Genomic DNA, 20,713 nt, shown 5'->3' with positions numbered 1-20,713 from the left:
CACACACACACACAGTGGAGGTGTCTAGATCTCCTTCCTTGTGTTGTTTTGCGCGAGGGTAAATAGAGCTAAGAAAAACATTCATTGCTCCTGTTTATCCTACACCCTACGTCTCTCCATCTCTCTCAACTGACTGCCGGCGTCTCTCCTTCCATTTCCCTGTTACTGATACTGCTTAGCCCAGGCTCTGTTTTTACAACACTGCACACGGCAAACACTCACATACACACACACACACACACACACACACACACACACACACACACACACACACACACACACACACACACACACACACACTCAGCAAAACACTGGCCAATTTCCAGTCTGGGCTGGACTGGTCGGAAACACCAGGGAAAAAACAGCCAGAAAAGACCACATGAACACGACAAAAGAAAAACAAACTCTCAGCTTAGTCTCTTTGATATGAAGGCTTTTTGTTCACCCGAAACGACCACAAACTCCTTTTTAAATATATTTTTTGCTCAGGAATGAAGTGAAGGGATGCATGCAAAGAAAGTTCCACTGTTAAGAACATTGTTCTTAGAATAGAATGGGTGGTATGGGGTCACAGGGCTTACACAGGGTGTGAAATTAGATGGTTGCTTATTGTTTAAGTGGTGGCACACGCAGATGGGGCAGACATGATGGGTCATTTGACCCACTTGTCTTTCTTGTCTGAAGATGCTTAAGTCAAATGTGTCTCTCTTTTGCTATATTCACTCCGTCTGTCTGTAGCTCTTCAAAAAAATTCAATAAGCCTGAGCCCACGGGATAATTAACTTAAAAAGCCTGTGGGGGAATAAAGAAACTTGTAACTAAATCTAAGCATGGTGTCAAACTGTGAAAACAAGCAGACAGGGAACATGGCTCTAATGAAATGCAGAAAGCCCAATCTGCTTTTAACGAGAGCTGTGATACCAATGCGCAACATGTGTGCTCGCTCACATGATACATGCATCACATAAACACATGTAAACACTCACCCAGGCTAGTATACTGGATGCTGGTGGAAAGAATACTCATATTTCACATGCAGCCGTCCTCTGCAGTGTTACACGATGTCCATATTCAGGTGGAGCCACTCACTGGTCTCTAGGTAACAGAGCCATGCAGCGTGTTGCTAGGTACAGCCTTATATTGGCAGTCTCTAAAAGGCTCTGGTTACACTTAGGGTAACCTGGGTGAATTATACATAACCCCATGCTCATCTACATGTAACTCCATTAGGACTCTCAGGACTGCCACATCCTCACTTCCATGCCAATTACGCACAGGAGAGAAAGCGCTTACCCAACTGAGTCAGCTTCAAAGCCCCCCCCCGCTCTCCGAGACAAATCATTATGCTCTGCTCTACACTGCACATAGATCGTTGTCCTGTTTTCCGCTAACATTTATTTTATTTGCAATGTTTATTTATCTGTATTGCATATCAAAATAAAATGTTGTGACAAGGAAGTTTCCCTTTGTCACTTATTTGTATCAAAGATTCAAATGCATGGTTTTGTCATCTGATGTTTGTTTGGCTTGTATTGCAGGAGAGGCGTCTGCATATGTACGTAGTATACTGTCAGAACAAGCCCAAGTCCGAACATATTGTCTCAGAGTACATCGAGACTTACTTTGAGGTGAGTATTTTATTCAAATAAGTAGTTTTGGTTCCGTCAGAAAAAAGTTTAAAAAGCTCCTAGATTCAAAGGATGCATCTTCAAATGGTCTGCTTTTTACATTACGTATCACTTGTTAGACGCTTTTACCCAAAGCGTACATACATACATTCAATACTGTGGGCAATCCCCACAGGAGCCATTTTGGGTGAAGTGTCTTGCCCAAGGACACAGCAACATGCTGACTGCAGCGGGATTTGAACCAGTGTCCCCTTGATCCAAATATCAGCGCACTATATCACTGAGCCACAGCCTCCCTCCTGTTTTGTGAACAACAGTCCAAAACCCAAAAATATTAGATTTCCATCAAAGTCTTACATATGAGGAGCTATAGCCAGCAAATATGTTGGATTGCATACCTTTTATAATACTGAAATGTTTATCCAAAGCTACATTGAAGGTTGAATGACTTATTGATTCAGGTCAAACACTGTAGATGTGCCTGTAGTTACTATGCCCTTTAGTATGCATGTACTGTATGTCTAACTGTTTATTTGCTATATACTGTAGTATACATGACCCTTTAGGTGTCTTTCCAGCTGCCATTTATTATTGAGATTGTAATCAGTTCCTTTTCATTGACAGTAAACACATGACTATTAGATAAACAGTATAATCCCCGTGATATATTCCTTTAGAATGATTATATTGGCCGTTAGCTGCCGCGTTTGCTGCGGCTGTCATGTTGACTCGTGTTGTTGTGTCCGTCTCTTCTGACAGGAGTTGCGACAACAGCTGGGCCACAGGCTGCAGCTCAACGACCTGCTCATCAAACCTGTCCAAAGGATCATGAAGTACCAGCTGCTGCTCAAGGTGAAAAGCAGGGCACACACACACACACACACACACACACACACACACACACACACACACACACACAGCTGTTCACTGTGCAGTTGTCTGACACATAGCTGGTCTGTCACAGCATTGTAAACATACAAGCACGCACACAAACACGCACACACACCCCACTGTGCAGGNTATTGGTAGTATGTTTCGTGCCTGCACCAAATAATAACAAATTAGAAGGAAAAAAGATGACAAAAAAATACAGATTTCAGTATTCTGAGGCTCTGGGCCCCATTTCCTTTCCTCGCGGACGGCAAAAAAACTCCGACATTATACAATTTTAAATAAAAGGGATAGGGTTAGGCTTAGGGTAAGATATTGAGTAAGAAAATGTTTTTATGAACCACACAGCTTCTGGTCTTCCAAGACCCGACCGGACAAAAAGACGTGGTGCAGGCACGAAACATACTACCAATACAAATACATTGCTTTTAAAATTGTTCTGTGACACGAAAAAAAGGGGAAAATCGTGTTGATGAACACGAATCAATAGATTCAATGAATTTCGTGACTATAACACGAAATGCCGAGAAACTGGGTTATATAGTGATTGTTCTTGAGGGTCTGGTCATATTTCTTCATAGTAACTTGCCATAAACTGACGGTTCTTTTCTTTTTGTTTATTTATATTTTTTGTGAAGATGTTTCTATCGTTTTTACGATAACTTTTTCTCGTTATTTCCATTCTCTATGCTAACTGGCTGCTGCCTCCATCTTCATAATGACTCTGTAACAGTGTGCTGTAAACCACACTTGAAGCTTTACCAGTAGCAGTGTCACGTAATATCTCTTGATTGACTACACGTCTTTTCATGCTACAAGTCTCTCTTTCAGATCAAAAGCCATATTTTTATAGGCCGAAACCTTCAAAGCATGTCATATCCTGTAGAGATGATGAAATGATTATGAAGCACTGTGAAAGTGACATTTGGCAGATGGACTGTATTCATCTTTATCACTGCAGAGTTCCTGTACTACTTTCCTTTGATAAAACATGAAACACGTCCTCTGCCTAGAATTTCAGACTGTGACAAGTGTTTTAGCACTGATATATAAGTGAAGTGACTGTGAAACTTGAGTCGATTAGACCAAAAGTTCCTGTCAGTTTTGTGTTTTCATTTTGTGAGACAAAGTTGCCAGGCAATTCAACATTTTGTAAAATATGTTGCATGTTTAAACGTATTGACTTAACTTGGGCTGCCTTTGTAATGATTTTAGTACACTTCTTTATAAGTGTAAAGGAAATATCAGCTCATTTTATACAACATTGCCACAAAGGTGAAAAAGGAAGGAATTTCTTCAATCCATTTCTTTTATATGTACTTCCCAAACCCCCTACATCTTCCCTGGATCTCTCTCTCTCCCTCTCTCTTCCTCCCCTTTCGTCTTTCGTCTCTGGGAGTATGGGTGCATGTCAAGTGATTGTTGAATTGAAATATTGATGTGGAGTATCAAAGCGTGGCGTAGCACTCCTGTGTTTCCAGAACTAACCACGAAGCGCTTTGATCAGATACTCCTGTGATCTGACTTCTGAAGTTGTTAAGAGTGCTGGAAAACAAAATGCAAACAAACTTCAAGTGCTCTTGGTATTGATAAAAGTTTTCTTAGACAAGTGGGGATGTGTGCTGTCTGCCCAAGACTGGAGATTTTGGGGTTTTTGTACATGCTAATGGACAAGAGATGAGGGAATTATTGTAGTTTGCTACTTCTCACAAGCCTACAGATATAAACTGTGATGCAGAGTGGGAATCAAAACTAAATCCTGCTGTGATATCACGGCATGAGAAGTAATGAAAACATATTGCAATTCTGAGATTTGTGATTTAATTTTTGTTATTTTTTTAATTATGCATGTTAGGATTTGTTTGCAGCAGAAAAAAGCTAAAAATAAATATAGAGTGATAACAGCTTAAGATATCCCTTTGAGATATGTTTAAATATATTATTTAATTAATTATTAATTGATGTTTAAAGTATTTTCCTGAGATTGAAATACTCTCCAAATATAGAAATACATATATTCATACTAAATAACTGAATGATTTGAATGAACTGATGTATTCCTTCAGAATGTATGCATTTTTTGCATAACCTGCATGTACCTTTGTGGCAGAAGAAGAAGCTGTTTATATCAGTTTATCCATCTCCTTCTTCAAAATAAATAAACATTTGTATTTAAGATGAGTTTTAGTAAAAAAGTATGGATTGCCAGACATGAAACAGTCCTCAACAATAGTTCACAGATGGAGGAGGACTTGATCTGCTCAGATGACGAAGCACAACAAAAGATATAACATGATGTGACTGATGTGAAAAGTTTCCACATTGCATCCTGATCGATGTGATTTCTCCAAGGCACTACTGAGGGGGCGCATTAGATTTAGTAAACCTTATCAATGTGCCTGATTGTGAGCATCAATGTCTCTTTAGTATCTCTCTGCCCCCTCCCTTTGAAACACTAACACACACATTTCTAACTCAATAGGAAACAGGAAAGAGACTCCTGAATGAGCTATCAGATTGTTGCATTGTAAAGTCCAGCTGTTGGTGCTGCTGCTCATCCCAATGAAACTGAGTGTCATGGTAATTACGGCCCATCTTGTCCTGTCTTGGATTTGAATGGTTAAAGAGTGAAGCACTTCAGTTAGAAGCAGGCTTTTACATGCTGTCTGTCTCATCCATTAGGCTGCATTTGTCACATGAGGGCAATTGAGTCAGCACGGTGCTGTAAAATTGGCTTTTTGACATGGCCACCAGTACAAAAGCCGCTTTCCTCTGCGGCTACCCTTTTCGAGTGCAGATGGTCAAGACAGCTGGGACAATTTAGTGATCTGAGGCTTTTAAACTGCCCCCCAGGCATGATAAAAACAGCTTGAGCAGCCACTCGCATATTCTACGTTCTGAGTTTAAGAGTAAGATTATGTTTGCAACAAAAACAGCTCCATTTGTTTTTTGTTGTGGGAAAAAGGACTTAAAACTCAGGTGATTTCAGATCATTAAACTCCCTGAAAAAACACTGTTGAGCTATATGTGCTCTTTTTTCTTGAGCTAATTTTCTGTTTAGTAATAGGTCCATAAAAGTGTCTGCATCGCCTTGTTGGGATGTAGCCTGTGTTGGTTTCTGAAGTTGAATTTTCTGGTAGCCACCCAGTCAGAGCAGCCTGCAGTGTATGACGGAGGGAGCGGGCCTGATTAGCGGCAATCTCACCAGCTGTTTAATGAACACAGGGACCTCTTTCTCTGGAAATGAGTTTTCCCTTGAAAACTGTGCAAGCCGTATCCAGGTCTATTTAAATGAGGTAACATGGGGAAGGTAAGCACCACCACATGAGCATTGTTTTCACAGTTCAAAGTGAGGAGAGAGTACTTTGCACTTCAAAGCCACTCATCTGGGAGGCAGTACAGTGGGGGTGGGGTGGTGTGGGGGAGAGGGGACAGGAAATAAGAATCAGGGTAATTAACAACTTCTGCTCCGTAATAAACCAGAGACACAGCAAACCTCTGCTTCCAAGATACACTCCTATTTTCATGTCCTCCGCTCTTTCTTTACTACGGGTTTCTTTCATCCTAAATGTTCACTTTCATTTGGAATTAGACTATTTTCCGCAATGCTGTTGGAGTTACATCACATACTTAATATTTGCATAAGGAATTTGTTTCAAACTAAATCATGTTATTGATTTATTATTTTAAATGCATGTGTTTATTTAAATGCATGTGTTTGTCTTTTCTGAAATTCTTTTTTGATTCCTACATTTCAAGCCAGAGCTATTAGAAAACACTTTTAATTTATAATTCATTAAGATACATCTTTCCTATTGCTTTTTCTAAATCTAATATAATTGCATATGCTTTAACACTCAGTAAATATTTTTTTGAGTCTTCATTTTCATTTCTTCTTTCCATAACAGTTTTTTAGATTTGCTCAATTTTGTTAATATATGAAAAAAAAAAGTGTGTGATTTTAGCACGCTGCAGCTGAAGTCTGCACGTCAATAAGAGCATGGACAAATATTTTGTTTTAAAATGAGCTGTCTCTCTGTCAAGGACATCATTTAAATCCTGTCGTATCTGCTTTCACACTAATAACTTAAAAAAGTCCTGAGCCAAACACAGTTTACAGACCATCTTCAATACCTTTAATTATTTTTAACTGTCAAGTAAAAATGACTAACACATTGAATACAAACACCTTTACGTTTGTGCCCATACTGAGTTATAAAGTTTACATTTTAAGTTAATGTATTTCTAATTCTAACTGGCTCCTCCTTAAAGCATGTTTATTTAAGGATCACAGTCTGTGAAACAGGGAGCAGTGAGTAAGTGAGGAACCAGGAATTTACATGAGAAGCAGGTTCCCAGCCTGGATTTAAACTCTTAACATTGTAATGGTGAACAGACTTACAGAATGAGATTAAGCCTCAATCTGCATTTAATGGAGAAGATCTGAAGCGGCCTCTACTTGAACTCTGAAATGTGAGAATGTCACACAGGGCAGCCTATTTGACATGTCACCCACTGGTGAGAACTCAGAGGCTTTGATTGAGTTTTATCAGTTAGCTTTGTGAGGGAAAATACTGTCACTGTGTTCATGGTGTGTGAGCCTTACGCCTGCTAGGCCGGGAACTGCCTGCCGACAAACACAAAGTGTCTTATGTGACATCTGGAGAAAATACCAAACAATGGAGTAAACTGCTATCAATGTAAATATTAATTGTTGTCCAAAACAGTTCCTAATCATCTATTAATTTACTGTTAACATCACCTAAGCAAAAATGATGCATTAACTCAAACTCACATTGTAAAATGTCCAATTTTACCATATCTAAAGTGCAAGTGAATCTATGGTTACAGGAAATTAAGTTAAAAAAATGAACACTTGTTTTGCCCTTTTTCTATCCTTTGTTGCATGACGTTATGCAAGATGAGAGTATACAAAGGAAAAAGCACTTTCCCCCCCCCTCCTGTAAGTATGAATGTATTGTTCCCATACCTCTGTTTGTTTGCCTAGATATAATGTTGACTGTAGATTGCCAACGTTTTCATTCAAAAGTGCATCACTGGTTGTTGCCAAAAATATAAAATCCATGTATCTACTATCTTTACTTAAATTCCCACAGTGGATTTGAAGCCGCATGTGAATACTCCCACAGTGGGAAATATTTGACTACGTTGGCTATTTTAATCTTAGAGTTTATCACAGTCTCAGCATATTGTGGTTCTAAATGTAGAAAATGAAAGTTGCTGAAACACTAAACAATTTGAAATGTTTTTTCAAAATCATGCATGCACCTTTTCTTTATTTAAAGAAGTGGAAAAATACCATGGGATGTCCGGAGAAGTTCAAACTCTCAATTTAGATATCACAGGAAACCTCTTATCATGCTTTCTTTTTTTCAGAACAATTGGAGGAGGAGTCAACACTTGAGGTCAGCATTTGGTTGAAATTGAGTGAAATTATGAGTAGCCCACCCTTTCACCTAACAATCCCCCCCTCCTTCCACCCTCACATCTCCCATCTATTGACTCGCTCTCCTGCATCATACTGGAGACCCCGTTGAGAGGATCTTTTCACTCTATAAAGAGAAGATACAGCTCTGGCGCTTTTGAGATGATCGCAAGGATTTACTGCCCGCCTCTCTGCCTCTAACTTCAGACCTCTCTGCTCCAACAGCAGATTGTCTGGACTGCTCGCACACTGACAACAATTACCTGGCGGACTGAGGGACATTTTAGTGACGCGGGATATTTCAGTCTACTTTCACAAGGAGTCATCCGAGAGCATATTTTCTTCTCTTCTGCACCCCGAGCTGTAGTTGAGACTTTGTGCTTCGAGCCTCTCGGCGCAGTTTGTGTTGCAGGTGCGTGGAAGAGCGCGAGGACAGATGGCTGCGCTCGCGATACAAAGGACTGACAACTTTTTGCACACCTTCTTACAGGTTTGTTGTTACATTACACATTACATTACATTGCATTTATCTGACGCTTTTATCCAAAGCGACTTGCAATAAGTACATTCGACCACAACGTTTGTTGTTTAATCATATCTTTGACGCCTTCTATTATTTTATTTAGTGGTGGTGAAAGTCACCACTCGGCAACTTGGGTGTATTGAAATAATATGCTTCACAAGATTGAACGGTGTGAAGATTTAAGCTTATCATAGTGGTTGAATTGTTTAAAAAAAATCGGAGTTCTAGAAAAGACAGAAAACCCCAATTAGGGCAACACAACAAATTAAGTAGCAGGGTTATTTAAAAGTTTAAAATGTATCTTTCTTTCAAACTTTTTTGCTCAGATATAGTGCCAATATCCTATGATAGTGTAATAAAATTAGGTCATATTATTTTAAATGAATGAAGATTTAATACTTGGACTTGTCTTCAGTGTGGCTTATGATGTATTTTTGTGTATCACCAAACAGGACCGGACGCCCAGCTCCTCCCCAGAGGGAGCCCCCAACGCCCTGTCCTTCCTGGCCACCACCTGTAGCCAGGCCTGGCAGGTGGGGGGTGCGATGGGCTCAGAAGGTTCCCAGTTCCCCTACGAGAGCACCGTCAGCTCCACAGCGGGGATGTTCCAGCTCTGGAGCAACGAAATGGCGCCCAGCTCAGCCCTCAGCACACACCAGATGACCTTCACGGTGCCCAAGGTGCAGTTTCCCGGACACATGCAGCCTAGTCTGGGTCACCATCATCATCACCCCCATCATCACCACCACCATGAGCTGCCTCTCACCCCTCCGGCTGAACCACCTTCTTCTTACTCTTTTGAACTCTCCCCCGTGAAAGTGCTGTCCTCACAGTCGCAGACCACCGGCTCCTATTACCCTCAGCACAACAGTGTGGCACAAAACTTCCCCAGCTTCCTCCAGAACTCCTCTGCCCGGCATCACCTGCCCGGAGGCCATATGGACGAAGGGCAGCAATGGTGGAGCCTACCTCAAACCAACGTCACCCCCTCCAACCATCACTTCTCTCTAGGCAGACAGCTGGTTTTGGGCCACCAGCCACAGATAGCTGCTCTTCTCCAAGGCACCTCCAAGGGCCTCCTGAGCTCCACACGCCGCTGCCGCCGCTGCAAGTGCCCCAACTGCCAGGCAAATGGAGGGGGGTTAGAGTTTGGAAAGAAGAGACTGCACATCTGCCACATCCCAGAGTGTGGCAAAGTGTACAAGAAGACCTCTCACCTCAAGGCACATCTGCGCTGGCACGCCGGGGAGAGGCCCTTCATCTGTAACTGGCTCTTCTGCGGGAAAAGCTTCACCCGTTCAGACGAGCTACAGCGGCACCTCCGCACACACACCGGGGAGAAGCGTTTTGGGTGCCAGCAGTGCGGCAAGAGGTTCATGAGGAGTGACCACCTCTCCAAACATGTGAAGACCCACCAAACCAGGAAGAGCCGGTCTGCGCAGCCTTCACAGAGCACGGACCCGCTGCTCACCAATATCAAGAGAGAGTAATCCATCATTCCACAATAATAATCAACTATGAACAGACTGTGTTACACTCACTGCCATAGGTTTGCACTAGAGGGTGAGCATCAAGCTCCCAGAACATCTTCTGTTGTCTAAGCCCTACTTTTGACTTCAAGTAGTACCATGAAAATATATTTAGAGACCATCTTTAAAAAGGTTATCATGTTCTTTTTGAGGCAAGGCAGCTTTAAAGATGAATTGAAGTTCTTTTTCAGTGATATTTCAAGAGTTGTGCTGAATTTTGTCGACTTCAAAATGCCACAAAAGACTATTTCTCCTGAAACAAGAAAGGTATTATGCCTTAAATAAATAATACTTGTTTAAATTTGAACTGATGGAAAAATGGAAAAATCTTAAACATTCATTTTGTAAATATTTTGTGAAGGATGTGCCAGACATAAGCGAGTTCCACAAGGTTTACCTTAATATGTCCATATTATCATGTTCAAAATAAATGTATGCCTTACAGCAGAAGGTTGCTGAATAAAAAACTATAATTTCGGCTCTTGAGAACAGGTTTAAAATGGAAAGAGCTTCTGTTGCTGTTAATTAGATTTGTTCTTCTCCAAAACAAACCCTAATTTGTCAGCTTCAAGGTAGGATCTTTTTTTGAAATGTAAGTCTTTGATCTACAGATTTCTGTGAAGTACCACGGCTTCAGATTAGCAAACATTTTAAATGTTTCAATTCTTTGTAAATTATGTATAAATATCATGAACAATTTTATTATGGTTATGGCCGCATGTACATTTTAATAAACATTGTCTTTGCTGAAACGTACACTGTTTCCAATTATGTTATTGTCTTACCTTTAAATACAGTATCTGTGACTGACAGTGAAAGTTTTTTACCCTCTTAGCTCATTCAGTAAACGTGTGAATTTCGGATGCCCCGGAGCTCCTAAAGATCTAACATTTTATTTAAATGATAATCTGATGGCATTCAGAATACAAATGCTGCCTTTGTTCTGTTGGTGTGAAGGAAGAAGCTCCTAAAGAAGCCCTAACATGGTGGGCTGTTCAAAGATTTTCACACCTCAAAGTAAATACTCAATCCATTGATGGGGCTGTTTGTCTCTCCTGCTGCAATCAAGTTCACAGTCATGTGGCTTTTAATGAGTGTTTTCTTTCTCTCAATGGAGAAGATTGAGTCAACAGATGCAACAGAGGGCACTGGAGAGGAATTCCCTGTGAATGGGACCCCTGTTGCTGAGACCCCCTCAGTGGTGACAGGAACTCCCTTTGATTTTGCACCCTTGTGAAAGTTAATACCCCTTCCCCCCCTCCTCCATATATCACAGCCGTGTTACGATCGGCCTTGCTTTACTGCCCAGAAAGGGGCTTTATTCAGAGGCCAGCCAACCAGATGTCTGCTCATCCAGGGGTTTCTTCTCTTTGTTTTTAATCCTGTTTGAACTTTCTGCAAGGGGGATGCTACAGCAAGCAAAATGCATTGCCTTTGTCTTCGTCAGAGGTTCCCAAAGGTAGAGTCAGAGGACCATGGCCTATGGCTAATACAACTACTTTAGTTGCGCTTCTAGTTGAATGAATACAAAATAAAAACATATTGAGTATGTGTCAGATAATAGTATTACCTTAGAATATAAAGATCCACAGCCACACAAAGATATGTCTCTGTGGGCAATAAAAGCACAGTTATTTTTAGAGAGAAACATAAACACCACATCCATTTTCATAAAGACTTTTTATTTGATATGATACAACAGTCAGTCAAACATGATGGCATTCACAAACTCTCTCCTGGTGTTGGTGTCTTTCTGGTTCTCCATAATGGCTTTGCTTTGTATTAAAGAAAAACTGCCTGATCAGTCATTCCCATGAAACAGACAGTTTACATTAACTGCAGATGTATTTTGTGAGATGGTTCCACTCATATCTCACCTTTCAGTTCATTTTATGTTGTTTATTACTGGGTTTTGGACAGATCATTGAGCAGCTTTTGCTTGATTGTGAGCACTGAAACATGAGGCCTCTTGATCTTTGGTGCAGCTGTATGATCTAACTGGAAGTGAAAGCCTTGTGGGGACCTCTACTGGCCACAGAGAAGAACGTTTATATAGTGACTAAATAGCCTCATTCATTTACTTGCTTCTCTCGGTGTGATTTAGGCGTTACGATCCAGATAGTAACACATATATCTATGATTGATTTGTAAGAGTACAGGCAAACTGAACTATAAGTAAGAGCATGAAATACTTGAGTGGCGAGCTACTGTTTTTTGGCACTGTTGTCTGAGGAAGAGCATGCAGATCCATCAGCATCACTCTGTTTATCCAGCAACATCTTATCCTTCATTTTAACCAGCTGAAACGGTAACACTTCTTGGCATACCAGGGTCTTTCTTCATCTTACAAGTGGAAATGTATGATTTCCTTTATGGTATGCACTGTACAGTATTTAGTCCATGAGGGCAAAAGCTAAACAGAGATTATAGAAATGGTGCACAGCCTTGACATAACAACAGTGGACTAATAAAACAATTCATATAAGTTTATGCACTTTTAAGTGGGTTTTCCCCCAAAATCACAGGTTCTCTACTTCTGCCTAGAACGAACGATCTGTGTAAAGCAGCATTGTGTCAGTCAATCACAACAGAGATGGTTCATGCAACACTTTGGGTCAGCAAAGCAGTCCCTTTGAATGCACCTACTGTATCTCGAAACTCCTCAGGAGTTGCCCAAAGAGAGAAAAAGTATTCTGAAGTGACGTCATTCCCACAGAGAACCTCTAGGGGGCTCACTCACGCCTTTTTTGTCCAGATCAAACGAGGGCCGGTCAAACAGAATAAGAGAGCACCCAGGAGCTCTCAGCTATGTAGCAAGACAGAAACTTCTTCACTTTCAGATGAAATTCCACTGGCGTGTTCAAATCAAGTGTTCTGCCTTTCCTATTCTTGTCAACACAAACAGCAGTTGTCAGCAGGGGAATGACAAAATGTAGTAATGTGGCTGTACTTGTCTTCACAATGGGGCATCAGAAAAAAACATGTTTATGAAGGATATTTACCAAAGATACAATAGGAGCTACTGCCACTCCTTGCACACGTTCATGCTTACAAACACATCCACACATTGTTGCATAAACAAACATTCAGGCACACATGTAACTCCAGTGACCGCCCCAAATAGGAATGGATATTTCTTCATCAAACGAATTCCCCTTGAACTTTGAAAGAGAGAAGATATTCAATCTCTCAAAAAGGTAGAAAGCACAAATTGTCATACCAGTCCAGTATCACTGGGTAGTGGGTACTGTCCATGGACACTCAAAAGTGACCAAGGCTACCCATTAAATGGCTCCCTAAAAAAGTAATTTCATAGTTTCAGCCCATAATTCCTTCATATGTTCCCTCAGGTTCCTTCAGTATCCTCCATAAGTTATGACCGAACCAGGTAAGGGTCCAGCCTGGCATTAACAGACAGTGGAGAAGTATTCGTGTCTCCTCAGTTGTGGCGTTAGCTGCTGTCCTCCTGCCCCAGGAGACAGAGAGCCTCAGAGTTCATAGGTCGTCCTCGGCAAGCTGAGCCAGGTTGCTGGGGCGACGTCCGGCTGAGGGGCCCGACAGTGGAGCCTGGCTCCCAGCATCAGCAGGCGGCCCCCTCCGGCAGCCCTCTCCTGCTCTCTGCTGGGGATAGAGGGAACATTCATCACAACGTACTTCCATGTACTGCACATATTCACTCATAATACTGTAGGTTCACTTTTATACCAAACAAGAAACTTAGTTTAACGCAATTTTCCAATTAAAGCTGCAGTCTGAAAATGCATTGGCCCAGGTCCGTCCTTTCATCCCAGCACAATTATGGGAAACCTTTTGCTGGCTTTGATAGGCATCTCTCTCTGACTTCCTCGTCTGGCTCAGCTAGCTTCCTGTTTATTATGTACCGAGCCTATCCAGACTGAGTAAACAGCGAGAAGTATGGAGAACAACAACTGATGGGCTGTCAACACTGAGGACATCAGCCCAGTGATGACAGAGGGAGACGTCACTAATGGTAATGTAAAGCCCAACAACAGGATGCTGCCATTATTGACTGACCAGATGGTTAAAACTACAGGGTAAAGGCAGACAGGCGTAAAATGGAACCTTGTTGTATTTAGTGTAAAACAGAGATGTGGTAATTTTCCGTCTTTGTATTCAACTAACTGAAACCAGCACAGCTAAAAGTTAATCAGTTTCCTTCATAACTTTCCAGATATTTATCGATTCCCTTTTCATCCAATAGGGGGAGAAATAAATGGGGCGAAGCCTGCGAGCTAGTTCAGGCAGTCAACTCGAACACATATGCTGCATTCATACATAACGCCCCTTGCCACTCTACAGCCAACCAAACAGAGTCTCCTTAATATGCCGCTCTATTAACCTGCCAGATATCTCTCTATGCTTTGCTTGCTGCTGATATTGCTGCAGCTACTTCCACGTCGCTGCTGCTTGCTTGCCCCACCACCACCCCAGCTTCCACCTCAGCTTCCACCTGTAGGCCCGGGGGTTAGTTATTTAATCATCACTCATCGTGCTATGTACAGTATATCTGTGGAGTGATGAGGCCCGAGCCTAGACGCCAAACTCAACTATATGCTGCTTCTAATAAACATGTTAAAGAAACACGCGAGTTGTCTGACTGAACTCTTCTTATGATTCAAAAAACCCTTCACTGTATTTGTGTCTTAATAAATGGTTAACATGTATTAGTCTTTCATCTTTTAATTACCCTAATGAGCAGAGTGGAATGATGGTAAGATGTTGTACAATAGCCCATTATTCCCTGTATGGTTAACTTCCTGTTTTGTCATTTATCATCCCACTGCTGGTGTTGAATAATGACTGCGATACAACCCAGGAGCACCCAGTTTAGCTCTGAAATAATTACAGTTGAAGGGATATCATATTCACAGCTTAGTCTCTATATGCATGCGTGTACACTACCTGTGCACTTTGTGTGCTGGGTGTGTACATCCCATTTGACACAGCTTGACAGTTTGGCTGATCAGTGAAGCCCAGTTGGACATGTGACAGAGAAACAGTGGTGGAGTCAGCAGGGCACGGCTGGACCAGGGTGGGCTGCAGAGGCAAACAACAGGTAGGTCACTCAGCAACACTGTAGTTCATGCACACAATATCATTTGTTATTTCAATTATCCCATATGTGTGACAGTACAGCCGCCCTGTCAAAAAAGCTTAAAGGTCTCCTATCATGCAAAATGCACTTTTGTATGTCTTTTATACATAAATATGTGTCCCCGGTGTGTCAAAAAACAAAACCCTCAGGTTTTTTGAGAAAAACACTTCATAGACATGTTTTCTATATATCTGAGACCTATAATATATGTTAAGAATAGTATAATAGGAGACCTTTAAGAGATAACGGGCCTGGCTGTGTCTCAAGTGTCTCATAAATAGAAATACTGTGTTTGAGTGAGCAGCAGAACATTGTCACAGTATAGGGCAAAGAAGGAGACAGCGAAAGAAACCTACTTCCCGCAGTGCGTAGGTCTCGATGGGTCCTTGGTTCTGGCCTTGGCTGGGCAGGTAGAGTGTGGGCAGGGAGGTGTTGTGAGAGTGAAGGGATGGCAGCTTATGGCGGTCAATGGAGGCGGAGGAATGGGGCCGCAGGGCGCTGGCAGCAGACAGCAGGGGCCTCATGCTGCGGCCCAGGCTATTAGACTTGCTCTCTCGTCGCTGGTACTCAATGGGTGACTGTAAGGCTGAAGGAGACACACAGAAACATAGACGGTACTTATAATAATAATAATAATAATAAATTGGATTTTTATAGCGCTTTTCCTAGTGCTCAAAGACGCTTTACATAAAATCAGAAACGAGAACAGTACAAAAAACAAAACAATGGTCTGTACCTGATTCTGAACATTTTACAAAGCATTGTGTCATTTGGATTCAACATTTATTTTGTCAGTTTACTTCATCGCGTTTATTTTGCATTGACATTCATATTTATATTGTGCGGGTAAAGGCAGATAAGGACATTAAGGTTTATTAATGTGCAGTTTTTACATCAATAATTATGACATATTTTATGGGGGCATATTTTACTTGTGAATTATAATTAATTAACACTGAATCTGCTAACAACTAGATTGTTATGTGATGTACATCTTTGTAAACTGCCTATAAACATTGAAAAGGGAGTATAAATAAAGTACTATTAGACAATTTTGACATTGAATCTCATTATGTTGACTGACCATGACATTTTTGTTTTTAGAAAATGTTCTTGGAACGGGGGCAGGAATGGGTTTCCAAAGGCCACAATACATGGTCAAACTAAAACACTCCTCTCATCTTACACTGATTCATAAGTGCACTTAAGTCTATATATGGAAGGATGAAATATATGCCAGGATGAATTATGATTTATGGATAAATGGCGTGGGATGTTGTGTAATTTTCAGAGTTCAGCTGGGTCTAACCATTGAGGAAGTTGCGCTGGCTGTCCAAGATCTGAACCACATCGTTGACCCAGGCCCTGCAGATCTCAGGGGAAGAGGCCAGCAGCTGGAAGCGCACCACGCTGCCGTCAGGGTTGCGTGATGTCAGCACGAGGCGGCCGTCATCTCCCTCCACGCTGGGCTCCACCCCGAGGCAGCTCACCTGGAACACATCACATTGGATAAGCATCTGTGAAGAGTGCATCCTGCCGAGTTGCTTGTTAAATGCTTCGCTCACACATGCAACCTCAAAAAAGAGCCTGCTCTGAGATGATGTAACACGCTGCATTAGCAGAGGTGGGAAGTAGTGGAGCACAAATACTTTGTTACTCTACTTAAGTACATTGTTCTGGTATCAGTACTTTACTCCACTACTTATTTTTCTGATGACTTTTTTCCTTTTACTTCTTACATTTTCAAAACAGGTTAGTTACTTTTGTTTTAATCTGTGTTTGGTGGCGTGATTATTATTATTTAGAGTCATTGCATGCCTATTGATTTTAACATGATCCGTGTATCCATCATTTCCTGGTCTTCACTAAAGAAGAGGGACCAATGAAAACGTTGTAATGTTGCCGTTGTTCAGCATGGAAACATTCATTAGCTAACAGTGTTGGGACTAACGCGTTACAAAGTAACACGTTACTGTAACGCAACTACTTTTTGTGGTAACTAATAGCGTTACTAGTTACCTATTCCCATTAAGTAACGCCGTTATAGTTACTGTGATTTAAATGGGTGCGTTACTGCGTTACATTATGTGATGGAACTGAACCGAATCTCCCTGCGGATGTAACTTACAGGCGAATACAGCGATGTCCTCTGACAGCACCATGGAAAAGTGAAAGTAACCAGAGAGGAGTGATGATTGGTTAACGCGGGTAACATTTCAGGGTAAGCCATCAGAGACAGAGTTGGGCGGGTCTTGCCTTATGGGGAAATACGAAAGCCTCATCCCAATACCCCTCCTCGACTCCTCTCTTCCCCTCCTCCGGGACTTGACCCGGAAATCGATCAAGACACGCCATTTTGAATGACGTCCCAATAGCTGAAATGCACACGGAGGAGTCGAGGAGGGTGAGGGAGGAGGGGTGCGGGAGGAGACGAAAGGGAGGATGAACGCGAGCAGACTACGCGGAAGTGTTTTCACTACTCGCGTATAAAAGCCCCGCCCCCACCTTCACAGCTGGTCGATTTCAACAGAGGAAAACCTTCATCTGGAAGATGAGTCACATAAATAAGCGTCACATAAATGTATAAGTGCTCACAGCTCCGTGGGAATTATTATGTGCAATTCATTTCTAAAGGCTTTCACATTACTATAATTATATTTTTATTTAAATGTAGGCTACATTTTACACCAAAACGGAACACAAAAGTAGGACCAGCATCATACATTGAATTCCTTGACTAACAAGAGAAAGATTCAATTCATTTAAATTAAATGTCTCAAATGGGCCTTATTAGGGGTTATTCAGTTAAGCCCGATGAGAGGGGGATACAGCTGTGCACATGTCATCATTAACAGACGTTGTTTAAGAGTGACGTTTGAGTGAACGAGGACATCCCAATTAATACCTGAGGACTCCTCTGTCCTTGCGTCACCTCCTCGTGTCTCTCGCTCGCATCTTACGGAGGCGGAGCTAAAGGCCCAGATACACCGGCCCAAAATCGGCAGTAAATGGGAGTCGGGCCGAACATTTACTGCCCAGATACACCGGCCAGTCACCTGAGAAGTCGCCGACACCGACTTTTGCGTCGCCGGACTCTCCTGCGTATTTGCCGACTTCGCGCACTGGAACACACCGCAAATCCGAGCCGAGCACGTATGAACTGCCTATGCGTGAGTGGCAATAACTCTCCTTACCAGCAGGCGGCGGTAGTGTGTATTCATCATTCAAAAGAGGCAACAACCGGAACAACCGGAAGACAGAGAAGAAGAACAGACTCCGTGATATAAACAAACAACAAATAGCGTTTTTCTTTCCATTTTCCCTCTCGTCCATTGAAAACATGAACGAACGGGAGGTACTGGAGCTAGGAGCGCTTGGACTNGCTAAAGTAAACAAAGCTAAGCTAAACTAAGCTATTTTGCTGCTGGTTCCTTAGCCCGTTCTCCCCTATGTAGATTAAATTGTTGTCTACATATGATGCTGGAACCAGCAGCAAAATAGCTTAGTTTAGCTTAGCTTTGTTTACTTTAGCTTAGTTTAGCTTAGCTTAGTTTAGCTCCTCTTGGCTTAATGTAATGACTGGAAATTGGTGGTGAGCTAGCATGGGTCTGTGGGAAGGTAACAAAGTCCACCTACCATAATGTGTACGGCTCACAAACTTAGGAAAACAGTCTCACGGCATCTCGTGTTATAGTCACAAAATTAATCTATTGATTCGTGTTCACCAACAACGATTTTAAAAGCAATGTAAATAATAACAAAATAGATTAGATTTAAAAAAATACAGATTTCAGTATTCTGATACAGAACGATTTTAGAAGCATGGTATTTATATTGGTAGTATGTTTCGTGCCTGCACCAAATAATNCCTGTTCAAACCTGGGCATACCTACAACAAATCTTAAAGGTAACTATAAACAATAAATAATATTAAAAATATTTGAAAAACTAAGCTTCTATTTGGTTTGTTATTTATTGTTTATAGTTACCTTTAAGATTTGTTGTAGGTATGCCCAGGTTTGAACAGGTATGCCCAGGTTTGAACCGTGGTTCAATTTACCCCCTGACCTGGATCAACTTACCCCTACACTGGGGCAACACAAGGCTTTTTTTTTTAAAGAAGTAATATTTTCACTGCCCTTGATCAAATATTAATTATTATCATTGCTTAGAGGACAGCATAACTAAAAAATGGCTCAACTTACCCCACTTTCCCCTATAGATACTGTATGTTTGTATAGTTGTTGTTTATGTGTATATACACATATATGAGACGTTGCTATTTATCTTGCCTAACTTTGTTGTCCTGTTTAGTCTTAGACTATGTTCATATTTACTTATACCATATACATGTTTGCTTCTGTTTAATAAAAGACACTGACAGTGTGTCTGTCAGTCGTCTGTCATCCTCTGTGAATTTCCTGTTGGTGCCTAAAGTATCCACTGTCGCACCTTTTCTGAGCACAATACGTTTATGTTAATACATATCCCAACACAACATTTAAAATTAATGATAACTAATTTACCAGGAAAAAATAATTGTTTATTCATAGGGTTTGCTGTGTAGATTCCCTAAAAAGATGAATTCCCTACAATTGCCTGTCTGTACAATGCCACATAAAATGAATAATAAAAAAGCAAACGCAAAGACAAAAGAAACAATGGGCTTATCAATCATGAAGTGTTTCCTAACGCGTTTAGACAAAGATGAACAGAGGTAAATAATTAGCTGTAACACTTGACAATATCATCAACAGCCACCAATTCAATGTGGGTATTGTAGCATCCAGAGACCCCTGCCAATTGATCTTATTGCTTTGTTCGTGGTTGTGGGAGATGTGAGCACCTGTCACATGTGATAATGCCGTCTGATCTACACTGCTGTACTCAGTGGGGGGACTGACTCCAGAAGGAAACAGGGAAAAAATCAGAGGAGTTATCAAAAAGAATGGATAGTCACTAATGTTCTGCTTCATGAACATGTTTAACCTTCTTTAACCTCACAAGAAGATTATTGTGTAATTGATGTCTGTGCAGAAGGCCTTTCGTAGGGTTAAGAACATACCATCAAAGTCATGGACCCCATTTCATAAATATTACCCAGGAAGCCCCCAAAATACCATCTGGGAAGAGGGATGTCGGTATGGTAACTGGTGACTTATGGCAAGGATCCAGCTGAAATCTGAAATGCAGAGCGGAGATACAAGGGGCTACATGAGCAGAGGAGTGCCGCACAGCCAGAGCAGTAGATTTATTTGTAAATGTACGCCTGTGATGCCACTATCTGTTAAGCCCCTCAGTCAGCTCAGCCTGCGTAATGTGAGGGGAAGTGTCACCCTGTCACCACCATGCCAGGGATCAGCCTGCTGTTTGTGTGTACCGCAAACCAAGCCAAGCTTTGAGGAGGAGGGGGAGAGAAAATGACACAGGGGCTCTTTCATCTAATCCTTGTGGTGTAATTTGCACCTCAGTAAGTTTAATTGATGACTACTGATCAAATACCTGCCTTTGAAAATAAAATCTTTGGGATTGTTATTTTCCCCTTCAACCTGCAAAAAGAATTCTTAATGCAGCTGATGA

At 41.5% G+C, this 20,713-nt stretch overlaps 3 protein-coding genes across 3 annotated transcripts in view; 2 read left to right on the top strand and 1 right to left on the bottom strand.

The window, feature by feature from the left end:
• Window positions 1–3,287, top strand: part of arhgef25a (Rho guanine nucleotide exchange factor (GEF) 25a) — a 38,055-nt gene extending 34,768 nt beyond the window's left edge. Inside the window, exons 8-10 of the mRNA XM_010784516.1 lie at window positions 1,539–1,628; window positions 2,388–2,480; window positions 3,276–3,287. Of these exons, the coding sequence (XP_010782818.1) occupies window positions 1,539–1,628; window positions 2,388–2,480; window positions 3,276–3,287 (195 nt within the window). The remainder of the gene's footprint in view (window positions 1–1,538; window positions 1,629–2,387; window positions 2,481–3,275) is intronic.
• A 4,843-nt stretch (window positions 3,288–8,130) lies between these two features.
• sp5l (Sp5 transcription factor-like) lies at window positions 8,131–10,762 on the top strand. The gene is made up of 2 exons (XM_010784431.1): window positions 8,131–8,455; window positions 8,941–10,762. The coding sequence occupies exons 1-2, from the start codon at window positions 8,402–8,404 to the stop codon at window positions 9,976–9,978; spliced, it is 1,092 nt and encodes a 363-aa protein (XP_010782733.1). The 5' UTR covers window positions 8,131–8,401; the 3' UTR covers window positions 9,979–10,762.
• Window positions 10,763–11,685: 923 nt separating this feature from the next.
• Window positions 11,686–16,665, bottom strand: LOC104956935 (rho guanine nucleotide exchange factor 25-like). Its single transcript, XM_010784515.1, has 4 exons — window positions 16,443–16,665; window positions 15,490–15,719; window positions 14,941–15,075; window positions 11,686–13,638 (listed from the first exon to the last, which is right to left on the bottom strand). Exons 1-4 carry the CDS (start codon window positions 16,663–16,665, stop codon window positions 13,513–13,515), a joined length of 714 nt encoding a protein of 237 aa, XP_010782817.1. The 3' UTR covers window positions 11,686–13,512.
• Between the last annotated feature and the right edge of the window lie 4,048 nt (window positions 16,666–20,713).

Source organism: Notothenia coriiceps, unplaced genomic scaffold (genome assembly GCF_000735185.1).
Source record: "Notothenia coriiceps isolate Sejong01 unplaced genomic scaffold, NC01 NC01_scaffold00026421, whole genome shotgun sequence".
Taxonomy (NCBI): Eukaryota; Metazoa; Chordata; class Actinopteri; order Perciformes; family Nototheniidae; genus Notothenia; species Notothenia coriiceps.
This window is presented reverse-complemented; position numbering and strand designations above follow the sequence as displayed.

Coding starts and splice junctions, on each gene's coding strand:
- sp5l (XM_010784431.1), top strand. CDS start 8,402: ATGGCTGCGCTCGCGATACAAAGGACTGACAACTTTTTGCACACCTTC. Junction 8,456..8,940: donor TTTTGCACACCTTCTTACAG/GTTTGTTGTTAC, acceptor ATCACCAAACAG/GACCGGACGCCCAGCTCCTC.
- LOC104956935 (XM_010784515.1), bottom strand. CDS start 16,665: ATGCACTCTTCACAGATGCTTATCCAATGTGATGTGTTCCAGGTGAGC. Junction 15,720..16,442: donor CCAGCGCAACTTCCTCAATG/GTTAGACCCAGC, acceptor TGTCTCCTTCAG/CCTTACAGTCACCCATTGAG. Junction 15,076..15,489: donor AGACCTACGCACTGCGGGAA/GTAGGTTTCTTT, acceptor TTGCCTCTGCAG/CCCACCCTGGTCCAGCCGTG.